This window comes from Cynoglossus semilaevis, chromosome 20 (genome assembly GCF_000523025.1).
Source record: "Cynoglossus semilaevis isolate Cse_v1.0 chromosome 20, Cse_v1.0, whole genome shotgun sequence".
Taxonomy (NCBI): Eukaryota; Metazoa; Chordata; class Actinopteri; order Pleuronectiformes; family Cynoglossidae; genus Cynoglossus; species Cynoglossus semilaevis.
The window spans coordinates 12,059,995-12,073,181 of record NC_024326.1 but is presented as its reverse complement, the minus strand read 5'-3'; the positions used below and the strand labels follow the sequence as shown (position 1 = coordinate 12,073,181).

Sequence of the window (13,187 nt, the reverse complement as noted above, 5' to 3'; positions counted from 1 at the left end):
TGAATTCTTTATTTATTTATTAGGATTATTATTTTTTGCCTAGCTGGAAGCAGTGTTGTGTTCAGGTAACCTTCACTGTAGTGCTGCACACACTCACAATGGCATGAATGCACTGAGTGGCTCTTAAGTAACAGCACAAGTATGTCAGACTTAAAGAGGAACACTTTGGCCTGGACCGCAGATGTGTTGCTTTTAGTTCCGACCAATGGCGTGCAGCTGTTACTGAGGAACACAGTTAGCCATAACTCCCTCTATTCACTCATTTACAGCTTTTATTAAAAGGTGTGTGTGTGTGTGTGGGTGTGAAGGTGTGTGTGTGTTACAAAGAGGCATTAATAAGCATTGTATTTGTAGTTCCCTGTTTGAGTTACTTTCTTTTGTCTTCTAATCTCTGAGTTCTCTGCAGAACTTCCTTTGACCATAATCAGCTTCACACCAAGCTCCACCCCCACTTCCCTGTTTTTTCTTTTTCATTTTTTTTAAAAAATCCTTTTGAACATCAGGAATTTGCCCTTGTCAGATTTTCTTCCCCCACTTGTGCCCCATGCACTATTGGCTTTGGTCTTTTTTGTTGTGTCTACTCCCCTGTCACTGGAGCGTGTTCATTTTGTATTTTCCTCCACTGTCCTTTCAGCCTCTCTCTCCCTCTGTCACAGAAGAATGGAGCAAATTAAGGAGTCAAATCAGTGTAATCAAGACAAATGAGTCTGCAGTTCACAAAAAAATGTGTGTGTGTGTGTGTGTGTGTGTGAGGGGGGCATAGATGATGATGATGAATATAACAAATGAATTAATCAACTGTTAATGCATCAGTTGACACTGTAGGAGGGAGAGAGAGAGAGAGAGAGAGATGGGTGAGGATAGACCAGCAGAGACTAGAAGATGATTTAGGTGTGTGTGTGTGTGTGTGTGTGTGCACTGAACAGGGGGTTGTGTGTTAACCTTGGGGCTGTCAGAGCAGGGTGGGGAGGGCCACAGGCTGGGAGGAAAAAAATGGATGCTGAAGTGGAGACTTTTGCTTCTAAAGACAAGTGAGAGGGAAAAAAAAAATCCTTGTGCTGTGGTCGACGTCGTCTGTCAGTAAGTAGTTGACTGAGGAGGAGGAGCCAGACTGGTTGACCCTGAGATAGTGTGTTTATCTGGGTTCTGTTGTATAATAATAGACGAGTACTCGACTGAAGTGCCTTCATTTGCATTGAGTTAAAGTAGGAGCATCTTTTAATATGTGATTCAAAGAAATACAATTTTTTATTTTCAAATAGAGAATATTCAGAGAAGATATGGCTGGAGGAAGGAGGTGGTTTAGATGGTGATTTTGATTAAATGTAAAATCAGAGTTTAAAAAGCTCCTCCTGAGAAACGGTATTTTACTACAGTTCAGTACAACCGTTTATATAAAGCCGAAGCAGGTGCTAACTAACTGAAAGCTTGGCTACAGTTCCATCTCTTTGTTTGTGCCATAACATGGGAAAAAATGTTTTCTTCTCTGATATTGTTTGTCACCGATAGAGCATCCTTAATTCGGAAACTGCTGAGAATCAAATCATTTGGCTGGTTACGTCCACATGCCCGTGTGTCATATACATCTTTTCATAGTCTGCCGTTTTTAAATCCCAGATGAATGTCATGTCAGGAAAATCAAAGGTCAACAGTGTGACTTCCTGAGGGAATATCCTGACATGTCTTAATTTACCTCCACAGACTAATGTGACAAGTGCGCGGTTCCTGCGTGGGCGAGAATTAAAATGTACATTTTGACAGCGTGGGTGTTGGTAAAATTTAAACAGTAGGAAATGTAAAATTAATGGGAGTCAAAAAAATGTCCCTGAATTTCAAATTGGAATCTGATGAGTGGGTGGAGTCGGGGTGTCTGTTTGCAGGGCTGCTGCTGAGGCAGGGGTTGAATAGGAACCTATTCTGTTTGCATGTTCTCGCACACATTGGCTCAGGTGCCAGCTTATCTCCCCAGTTGATTAGAGGGTTAATGGCCTATGAGCATGAAGAGCGCTCCTTCTCCTGATTGGCTGACATCTGGTAGGCATTGCATCTGTGTAGGCGGGGTTTGTGTTTAGCGGCAGATGGCGTACACCCAAGGAGGGTGGGAGGTAGGGTGGAGTGTTCATTTGTGTCTATACATAATAATGAGCATCTGGTGTGTGTATATATATGTGAACATATATACTGTGTATCGATCTGTCTATGCAATCTATATGTACTCACACATATATAAATATTTATATATATGTACATCTATGTGTATATATATATATATATATATATATATTTATATAATTAAATATACGTGCATATTTTCAGCATTTGTTGTCAAAGAATATGTGGGTCACATCAGGTTTAATGAACAAACGTGTAAATAATTAATTCCATTGAAAATGTGTCAGTGCTGATGTTCCAACAGCCCACACAAGTTAAAAATATATCCTGCTGATTATTCATTATGCAGGAAATGTTGGCTACATTAACCTGTAAGGGACTGGACCTAATGAAGCATTGATTACAAATGGTCATTAAGCACATGCATAATTAAGTCTAACTATTCAATGTTTTTCTATCCATAAGTTAATATTATTGTTCTGAATAGGCGACGAACTGCTAGTTCCCACCACGATGTAGTTAAACCACTACAAAACCACATATGAGTTATGTTCATTTATATTTTTTACATTTTTCATTGAATGTAAAGTTTTTACATTTTCTTAATTTCATTGCAGGGTTTCACCTCAGTGGCACTGTCACGGAACCCACGACGTCGTCAGAACCAGCGGTCACACACAAGGTGGCCATCAGCTTCGATCGCTGTAAGATAACGTCCGTCACCTGTGGTTGTGGGAATCGGGATATATTCTACTGTGCACACGTGGTGGCGCTCTCTCTGTACCGGATTCGCAAGCCTGAGCAGGTAATTAGGATGTCTCCGATTAAAAGACGAACTACATTAATTGTCACTTTACTTATACAGACAATGAAATCTGTCCTCTGGTTTTAACCCATTCGTGGAACTCTTTATTTACAAAGACAGCAGGCAGAGAGAATCCTCTCTGACCTCACACTAGGGGGCAGAATCTTTCAATAATATCTAAATAGTTGAAGCTAAGACAACAAGGGCAAAGTGAAGGAAAAGGCAGAGTAAAGAATACGTTGTGGACAAATCAGAAACATGTTTCTGTTCCTGTGTTGCTGCAGGTGAAGCTGCGGCTGCCCATCTCAGAGACGTTGTTCCAGATGAACAGAGACCAGCTGCAGAAGCTGGTCCAGTATTTGATAACAGCCCACCACACTGAGGTGCTGCCCACTGCCCAGAAACTGGCGGATGAGATCCTGTCCTCCAACTCTGAGATCAACCAGGTCCACGGTGAGAACTCAACAACTGTGCCAACGTGTTTACCTTCAAACCTGCAGAGAGAGAAGTGTGAATTGGTGTTTTTAAAGGAGAGTGTGTCATCAGAGCAACCTCATGGATAAGTCCTAACTGTACATTTGTGTGTCCAGGTGCACCAGACCCCACCGCTGGTGCCAGTATTGATGATGACAACTGTTGGCATCTGGATGAGGATCAGGTCAGAGAACAGGTCAAAGAGTTCCTGTCCCAGGGAGGATACTACGGCTCGGGGAAGCAGCTCAACTCCATGTTTGCAAAGGTACGCAGAAGTATTAGTGGTAGTATAATGTACCTACCAATGTGTATAATGACAGAAAGTATGTCATTTAAAAAATAGGTTTTTAAAAGGGACACCTGCCAGTGTAAAATAATACTATCACATGATAACGTATTTCAAAAAAATATTTTGTTTTTGGATCACATAATAAGTATAAGTATTGATAACAGTTATCTGCAAAAAATAGTTTCTGGGGCATTTAAAAAGAACTGCCTGTTGCAGAGAAAAAAGCCCAGTAGGTAGTGCAGTTGTCTTCCAAGAGCAGGGTCAGATAAATAACAAATAAATAAATGAGAAGGTCAATGGCCAAAACTGGTGCAAAACACCACGACGGGACCTCAGGACTAGAAAAGTGCTGGACCAAGAACCCACAGACCGGCTACATTCAGTGACACTCTTTTCTCTGGTGTTGATATTTCCAGGTGCGGGAAATGCTAAGAATGCGAGACTCCAACGGTGCACGAATGCTGACCCTCATAACAGAGCAGTTCATGGCCGACCCGCGACTCTCGCTGTGGAGACAACAGGGCACAGGCATGACTGACAAGTGTCGGCAGCTCTGGGATGAGCTGGGTAAGAAAGCTCTATTTGCTCTAAAAGAATATTTGCTGACGTGGACCACCTGGTCGTCAGGCCCAAAGACACACGTCAACTCTGTCAGCTATTGAATAACCCTTGGAGCTAAATGCTAACCCAATAGCTTTTCTCATATTTTTCAGACTCTGCTCTTTGCTCTCACTCCCTGCACTGACTCAATGATAAAGGTTTAATCTGGCTGCTCAGCTTTGCAATCAATCCTTGTATTTCAGAGGTCAATAGGTTCTGAGTCAGCAGATCTCAAGCTCAGGCAGAAAAAAAAACCAAACAGACAAGGACGGTTGTCTTTGTTTGTTCTTTAGTGCAGACGAAGTGTCTGATAGACGAGTTAAGTTAGGGCGATGAAGGTCACGGATGTTTAACATGAACTCTTCTCAGTTTCTGTTTCATTTAAATGTGTTGATGTACAGAAAGCCTTTGTGCTCAACTCTGACTTTTTACATTTCTTCAGGTGCATTGTGGGTGTGTGTAGTGCTGAACCCTCACTGCAAAAGTGAGGAGAAAAGCTGTTGGCTAAAGCAGCTGAAAAAGTGGGGGGACATGGACGTCTGTCCCCTGGAGGACGGTAACTACGGCAGTGAGCTTCCCAACATCACTAACGCTCTGCCTCAGAGCAACCTGGCACAAGGTAGGAGCAGAACTCAACAACTGAATACTCTGAGAGTGTAATGATGGTGAACCAAGATAAAATGGTAACACTTTTTATGGTCATTTGATTTTTTTTTTTTTTTTTTAAGACTCTTTGTCCAGGCCCAGAAGGACGGTGTTCAGCCGGGCCGTGGAGGCCTGTGACCTCCACTGGCAGGACAGCCACCTCCAGAGAATCATCAGTAGTGACTACTACATGTCTCCAGCCTATCAGAGGGAGGGAGAGAATCTGCTCTTCAACCCTCAGGGTCTGCCTCTCTGGCTTGGTAAAATCATTAATCACACCTCACTTAAAACAAGAGTCATGTGACTCTTTTGAAAGTTGACGAGTTACAATTTCTTTAGTCAAATTTTACTTTAAAATAAAGACTACAAACACAAACACAGTACAAGCCAAACTTTAGGTTTTCAACACTCAACATTTGTAAAATGCGAATGAAAGACCCAGCAGACCTTTGACCTCCACCCTTGCTCTCTGCAGACCATGTTCCTACAGCATGTGCCCGTGTGGATGCCTTGCGTTCCCACGGTTACTCCAGGGAAGCCCTGCGCTTGGCGGTGGCCATCATCAACACGCTGCGCCTACAACAGCAGAGACAGATGGACATCTACAAACACCAGAAGAAAGGTGAACGACACGCTCACACACACACACACACACGCACGCACACACACAAAAGGTCTGGGGATAGTTGACGCACACACACAAATGGTCTGGGGATAGTTGATGGTACTGTGACCACTTGTTTCAAAATGTTTTCTTACTTTTTTTCCCCACTCACTTTGTCTTTCAGAGCTTCTCCAGAGGGGAGTGACATCCACCACCAACCTTGAAGGTTGGGTTGGCCACCCCTTAGATCCAATTGGCTGCCTGTTCATCACACTCACTGAGACCTGCCGCATCGATGAAGACATCAGTATGAACACAAGAGGTATTAACCCACCAGGTTCAATGCCTTCTGTATATACAGTATATACACACACATATATATATACATATATAGAGTACATATAATGTTCATGCCTCGACACAGAGCTGCAGAGATTTTACCGCTTTACCTCAGGAAACCTGAACTATCCCTTTAACATTCAAATGAGTCATGTGACCACTGCTAAGTATTCAACCGCTCATCATTGAAGATCATTTGCATGATGCAAACCCAACCATTCCCCAAACTGTCCTCATTCAACCTGCCCCACGTCACCAGCTGAGGCTGGACCTGGGCCGAGGTCAGTGTCAGCTCGAGGCAATCGTTGTCCCTTTATGTCAACGCTCCTATATATATATATATATATACACACATATATGTATATATATATATTAATATTCTATATATATATATATATAATAGATATATATAGATATATATATATATATATACAGTATATGTATGGACCAGGGGCCATTTTGGTGCACGGAACCATGAAGCAGCAGAGCATGAATGAGTGGTATTGAGACACCTTCCTCATTTGGAACACACCCATTGTGTGTACAAGTGTGTGTTTGTGAGTGTGTGTGCGCATGTATAGAATCCATCAGCATTTGCATTTCCCACCCTGCCCTGGGCCTTTTTGCAGCAGTGGTCATTGTAACAAAGCAGAATAGGGGCTGAGTTTGCCCATTGTTACCAGGCTACAGGGAATCATTGTCCGTTCAAGCAGTGCATTGTCTCCTGGCACACTCGTGGTTGTGTGTTTGGGCCATAAAGACAGAGTGAGTGATTATCTTTTGTTGTTTTGAGAGTTTGAGGAGATTGGAATGATTATTGTTTGTGTGTGTGTGTGTGTGTGTGTGTGCGCGCACACTTGATTTTCTAAAAGCCAGCCATAGAACATCTGTCAAAAGGGGGCGTTGCATGGCTATATGTCAATGTATACCTGTCACAGTCATGATTCATTCTTTTTCCCTTTTCATCGTCAAAATGGACAACCCTAAAACTCACCCTAAACCCTAGTTTGAACACATATGCACTTAATATATATATATTTAAAAAAACATCCCCACAGGTTTCTCTGATTTAATACACCAAAATATAAATTTAACTTCATGTGCAATAATAAAGGTTCTAATTTTTTTTTCTTTCTTTGTGGCTACAGAGGGAGAGTCCAGACCTCCGGTGTACCAGCACGTCCCAGTGTGGGGAAGTCCTGACAGCGGGGAGTCCTACCTGACCCTAGCCTTGGAGGTGGCTCTGATGGGAATGGGCCAGCAGAGGATAATGCCAGAGGGTCTTTATGCCCAGGACAAGGTACTATATGACACTGTCACCTGGTATTTTTCACTGGTTCCTTGTCATCCCCAACATGGAACAAGGCTGTGTCAATGTTCTCTGTGCAATTCTGTGAAATGTGTAATTACTTTTCTCACCAACACAAAATTAAAAAAAAAAGATCCGAGCTGCTGCATGGCCTCTGCTTAAAGTCTGTGTGGTGTGTCTGTGTTGCAGGTGTGTCGCAACGAGGAGCAGATAGTTGCCAAACTCCAGGAGCTGGAACTGGACGACCTCCTTGTTCATACTCTTAGGAAACAGGCCATACAGCTGCTGGATGGTATGACCACACCTGACTGCACCACCAAATATTTCCCTGTCGTGGCCTCCGTTTTTTAAATTCCAAAAATGGTTCTTCACCTATTTTTTTTTTGTCTCTTGCTGCTGCAGCTGGTCCATTTAGTGGCCTGGGTGAGGTCATCCACAGGGAGAGCGTTCCCATGCACATTTTTGCCAAGTACCTCTTCTCTGCCCTGCTGCCCCACGATGCAGACCTGGCCTACAAAGTGGCCCTGCGTGCAATGAGGTCAGTGACCAGGACTTATCCAGGTGTAAAGAGTATCAGAAGTACTACTGAATATTCTGGAGTTTTACTGTGTACTACGTGCACATGTTCTTTGGTATACTTAGTGCTGTACTATTCTACTCTAACCTACCACAGTATTTTACTTTTCATACTCTAACCTTCTATAAAGTACCTCTAACCTACCACAGTATTTTACTTTTCCTACTCTAACCTTCTATAAAGTTCTTTCAGTGACCTCACAGTCAGTCTCCTGAAAGCTGCTCACTGTTGTGTTGTCGTGGTTACAGGTTACCGGTGTTGGAGTCGTCGGCGGGCTCGGCCGACGTGGGCCACCCTCACCACAGTATCTCCATCGTACCAAGTAGATACCCACGTTGGTTCACACTGGGGCACCTGGAGTCACAGCAGTGTGAGCTAGCCTCCACCATGCTAACTGCTGCTAAAGGTAACTGCAGCACTTCCTGTCTGGAGGCTTCATTCACAGCGTTTCTTTTCCTAAAACATTATGAAAGTATTTGTTCGTTTACATGATTTTTTCCTCCTGTGATGTCAGGTGACATGCTGAGGTTGAGGACTGTTCTAGAAGCCATCCAAAAGAACATCCACTCTTCTTCTTTAATTTTCAAACTGGCCCAGGACGCCTTCAAGATAGCCACACCTGCAGACAGCCAGCCTGACATGACTCTGCTCAACGTGGCACTAGAACTGGGCCTGCAGGTACTGGTCCACAGACAGATGGAGTCCACATGGAGTAGATTCACGCCATGATGTTTGTCACCGTGTTTTTGGTGACATATAGAAAGTGAAGCAACTTTTTCTGCATGTTTCTCCAGGTGATGAGGATGACTCTGTCCACACTCAACTGGAGACGGAGGGAAATGGTCCGCTGGCTGGTGACCTGTGCCACTGAAGTCGGTATGTGTTTGAATTCTTAATTAGGAAATGTTTGGAATGCTAACAGAGGTAACAGAGACGGACGTGTAGCTCAGAGGGTAAACAGTCCCATCTCTGTGTGACAGACGGACGGACAGTGTGACTCTCATGTCTTTGTCTTCCTCAGGTCTTCGAGCGCTGGTGAGCATCTTGCAGAGCTGGTACACTCTCTTCACGCCGACCGAGGCCACAAGCATCGTTGCGGCCACCGTCATGTCCCACAACACCATCCTGCGCCTCAGCTTGGACTACCCCCAACGTGAAGAGCTGGCGAGCTGCGCGAGGACCCTGGCCCTTCAGTGTGCCATGAAGGACCCTCAGAACTGCGCTCTGTCTGCTCTGACCCTCTGTGAGAAAGACCACATTACCTTCGAGACAGCCTACCAGATCGTGATCGACGCGGCGTCCACAGGAATGACGTATTCACAGCTCTTCACCATCGCCAGGTACATGGAGCACCGGGGTTACCCGCTGCGCTCCTTCAAACTGGCCTCCCTCGCCATGACACACCTAAACCTGGCGTACAACCAGGACACGCATCCGGCCATAAACGACGTGCTGTGGGCCTGCGCGCTCAGCCACTCTTTGGGTAAAAACGAGCTGGCAGCCATTATACCCCTGGTGGTGAAAAGTGTGCACTGCGCTACCGTGCTGTCTGACATCCTCAAACGGTGCACCATGACAGCGCCCGGTCTTGCCGGCATCCCCGGCAGACGGAACTCTGGGAAGCTGATGTCCACGGACAAGGCGCCGTTGCGGCAGCTTTTGGACGCCACGATCTCGGCGTACATCAACACCACGCACTCTCGACTGACTCACATCAGTCCACGGCACTACGGAGAGTTCATAGAGTTCCTGAGCAAAGCAAGGGTCACCTTCCTGCTGGCACAGGACGGCCACATCCAGTTTGCCCAGTTCATAGACAACCTGAAACAGATCTACAAGGGCAAGAAGAAACTGATGATGTTGGTCAGGGAGCGCTTCGGCTGACCTTCACCAAGACTCAGTCAGTGGGATGTTTTTATTTTGTTTAGATTATGTGTATTTTGTTTTCCTGTGTCGAGCCATTCAATGACTAAGTTATGTTTTTATTCCAGTTTGGTTTTGTTTCTTGAATGTGAACCGGCGAGTGTTTGCAGTTTGTTTTTCTCCACTATCATGACCACAGAAGAGGAACGTGACGCGTAAAGAAACGTTAAGAAAAAAAACAAAAGGCAATTCCCTCAATAATTAATGTTTTATAAATATATATAAATATATAATATAAAAAGATCAAAAGGTTGTGAAGAGAAAAGAAAAGAGAAGAAGTTCTGGTGTCGTGCTTTGGCACAGGAAACCAAATGGTTTTGTTGGTTTGGCTTCATTGTTTTTTATTGTTTTGTTTTTTTTTAACATTCCAAACAGAGAGAAACCACTGAGGTGGAAACACACCCAGTGTTGCCCCCATACCTCAGCTGTATTACCTGTGAGGTCTGACCACTCGCAACATAACTTCTCACACACACACACAAACACACCTGTGAGGTTGTTTCTCCCATTTACTGCTGTCTGTTTGTGATTAAACCCGGAGAGTCTCAGTGATGCAGAGTCAAAAAGTTCATTTAAAAAAACTCTTTATTTATTAACATGAACTAAACTAATTTTGTTAACAATTTTACAAGTCAACACTTGTAATATTTAAAAGAAATCGATGGACATGTTTTAAAAGAACTTTTTTCACCTACTCTTGTATCACGTGAGCTAACTTCATTTTTACAGTTGAAGTCTGCTTCATGTTGGTTCTGATTCAACAACATCATCTTTGAAAAAAAAAAACATTGGGACGAGTCGTGACCTTGTTTCAGCAACAGTGGAAGTTTAACTGTGATTTTTGCAAGAAAAAAAAATTGGATTTATGAGTAGGTAAATCGTTCACACTAAATAGACCACGGGTGTGAATGTGAGTGTGAATGGTCTCTGTATGTGGCCCTGTGGACCCCCCCCCCCCCCCCCAACCAGGTCCCTGGTAGGAATTAGATAGAAGACGATGAGTGAATGAAAGACTTGTTTCAACATTAACTCCTGACCACCGTAGTTTTTTTTTTTTGTTTGTTTGTTTTTTTTTGCACTTCCTCCATCGTTGACACACTTTCCTAAAGTAAAGTTCTAAAGACTTTAACTTCCCTCTGGCCGAGCGACTCTTCTAACACGGGCCTGTAGTCACTGCAGCCACTGGTTGACATTGTTCCAGACTGTGAATGTGGAGATGATGTTTGTCAACACCTCCATTTGTCACCCAGTGACGGGGAATTGTTTGACGAGAGCTTGAATATTTACCGGTGGATGTACAGGCACTTCACCTCAATACCTCTTTACAACGTTCCTGTTCACCTCAGATTTTATTAGTTGTTTTGAAGAAGAAAAAAAAGAAAAGAAAAAAAAAGAATTTCCATACACACAGCAGAGCAGCAGTCAACGGAGGACAGGAGGAAGAGACAATCCTGATTCTGAATGGAGAAGTGTGTGTTTGTTAAGTTAGTTAGTTAGTTAGTTAGCTGGTTAGTTAGTTAGTTCAGTCTACTGTAACATTCCACAGACCCACTACACCGGCCTTCAGCCACAGCTCTGTGTTCTGATTTTGATCCGAAGACGTGTGTCGAGTTAGAGAAAGGTCAGGAGGTCGTTTGAGCAGCAGAAATAAGACAGAGAGACAGACAGACAGAGAGAGAGAGAGAGAGAGAGAGGGGCTAACCTCACTTCTCAGGGACATCACTTAGAGAAACAAAACAAAAAAAATAGTAGCAGTAAGCATTTAAGATATTGTAAATATGAAAGTGTCAATTCAGAAAATTGTAAAGTTATAATTATTTATGATACCTATGTTATGTGTTTTTTTTTTTTACTTATTTGTTTTTTGTTATCTTAAAAGGGTGTACTTGAATTATTTTGGACAGGGAATTTGACGACTTCATTTTTAAGGTGCTCCTCTGAACATTTCATTTACTCACTTTGTTTTTACTCTGATTATCGTTTGATTTGTGTGAGTGTGTGTTTATTTTTAAAATAATTTCCTAAGAAATTAAAAAGAAAAAGGTTTTTCCAAAAAGAGGCGTGTCATTCCGACTGGAGGATCGTGGGTAAAGTATTTGTTTGTATGTACTTAGACTATGCACAACCACTGGGATGTTCCTGTCCTCTGAACAACAGAACTTTCTTTAAAACATTCTGACGGATCATGTTTGGAACCCATTAAACAGTCACTGCAAACTTTTAGGTGTGTGTGTGGGGGGCGGGGGGATGCCTTTCTGACTGATTAATGTACAAAGTTTATTTTTTTGGGTGTGTTTGAATCAGGACTCAAGCCTTCAGTGTCTTCTCAGAGGTGTTGTGTTGTGTGGTAGCAGTTCGTGGAGACTGAACAACACTCCAGTGTCAGAGACAGAAACAGAATGGTGTGAACAACACAGATCATCTGTGAACAGACTTTTTATTTTTTGTGTAACTTCATTTTGCTCATTGGCGAAATCCTGACTCCTTGAGACCTGAAAACGGCCCGTGGTCACGTCGTCTCACTGTGTCTGTCTTCTCCCCTTGTCCTTTGTACATTTGGAGCAGATGTGAGGGCTGTCAGCATTAGAGCAGCTTTTAGAGTCCAAATGTAGGTGCAGGCTTTTCAACATTACTGTTTATCCAGATAATTGGAACAAGAAAAATATTTGACTAAATCCCGTCTGACTGAGGAGCAAGATGAGCTGCTCCTCCTTCACTGTTCTGTGTCTACAAGTCATTCCCTAACCCATGTCTTCTTTCTTCTTCCTTTCCTTCGCTCAGACAGTAATATCTTCTAGTAGAGTTCTAGTCTTACTGTTTCCCACTTGGTTCTGTTTGGGTTTTTGTAACTTGAGGGAAAATGGAAAGCATTTGTTGCCTCCTTTGTGCTACTGATGTTGAAAAGGTATTTCCAGTATTTGTTGCCACAGAAGTATGACATCTTATCGACATTTGTTTCTGATTTTTTTTTTTTTTGTAATTTCTTTGTGTGATTTCTTGAGCTACTGTCTATAAAACAAAAATTTATTACTATTTATGTAACACTATCACCGTTTTATATTGATTTGTGTTGGAATCTCAGTGCTTTTCTATAAATAAAGTGTGAAACACATCACAAAGGCTGACTGTATATTATTTCTAAGCTAAACCAAAATGAACTATTTTAAATAGTTATACAGCAAATAAATCAAAGGGAAACTATATCAACCTGGCAGTCAGTTTACTTAAAATCTCTTTTTAATAAATAATGGTATTCAAATCTGTAAAACTGCAGGAGGTTAACAGACAGTAAAGCCTGGATTTGATGTTTAAAGTCGATACTGTTGCATGTTGTGTTTAAAATGTGTTTTTAAAGTAAACATAGTTTTCTCTGTTTGCTTTCATTATATACATTATTATTATTATTAATTGCATTAGCGAACTTAGCTGCTTTTCTCCATACTGATTTTAAACGGTAGCAAAATTAAGGGTTAAAACATTACCTGTTTTTCAATTAGTGTTATCATTATT

At 42.5% G+C, this 13,187-nt stretch overlaps 1 protein-coding gene across 2 annotated transcripts in view; it reads left to right on the top strand.

Moving 5' to 3' along the window:
• Window positions 1–12,700, top strand: part of zswim5 (zinc finger, SWIM-type containing 5) — a 26,450-nt gene extending 13,750 nt beyond the window's left edge. Inside the window, exons 2-16 of one of the 2 annotated variants that reach the window (XM_017042230.2) lie at window positions 2,730–2,917; window positions 3,202–3,370; window positions 3,508–3,656; window positions 4,097–4,247; window positions 4,723–4,899; window positions 5,009–5,167; window positions 5,401–5,547; window positions 5,714–5,851; window positions 7,017–7,168; window positions 7,367–7,469; window positions 7,580–7,715; window positions 8,003–8,160; window positions 8,269–8,432; window positions 8,549–8,630; window positions 8,776–12,700. In XM_017042230.2, coding sequence (XP_016897719.1) covers window positions 2,730–2,917; window positions 3,202–3,370; window positions 3,508–3,656; window positions 4,097–4,247; window positions 4,723–4,899; window positions 5,009–5,167; window positions 5,401–5,547; window positions 5,714–5,851; window positions 7,017–7,168; window positions 7,367–7,469; window positions 7,580–7,715; window positions 8,003–8,160; window positions 8,269–8,432; window positions 8,549–8,630; window positions 8,776–9,638 — 2,936 coding nt within the window. In that variant the 3' untranslated portion in view covers window positions 9,639–12,700. Of the gene's footprint in view, window positions 1–2,729; window positions 2,918–3,201; window positions 3,371–3,507; window positions 3,657–4,096; window positions 4,248–4,722; window positions 4,900–5,008; window positions 5,186–5,400; window positions 5,548–5,713; window positions 5,852–7,016; window positions 7,169–7,366; window positions 7,470–7,579; window positions 7,716–8,002; window positions 8,161–8,268; window positions 8,433–8,548; window positions 8,631–8,775 lie in introns of both variants that reach the window. The other variant, XM_008334780.2, reaches the window with a different exon arrangement.
• Window positions 12,701–13,187: the final 487 nt, after the last annotated feature.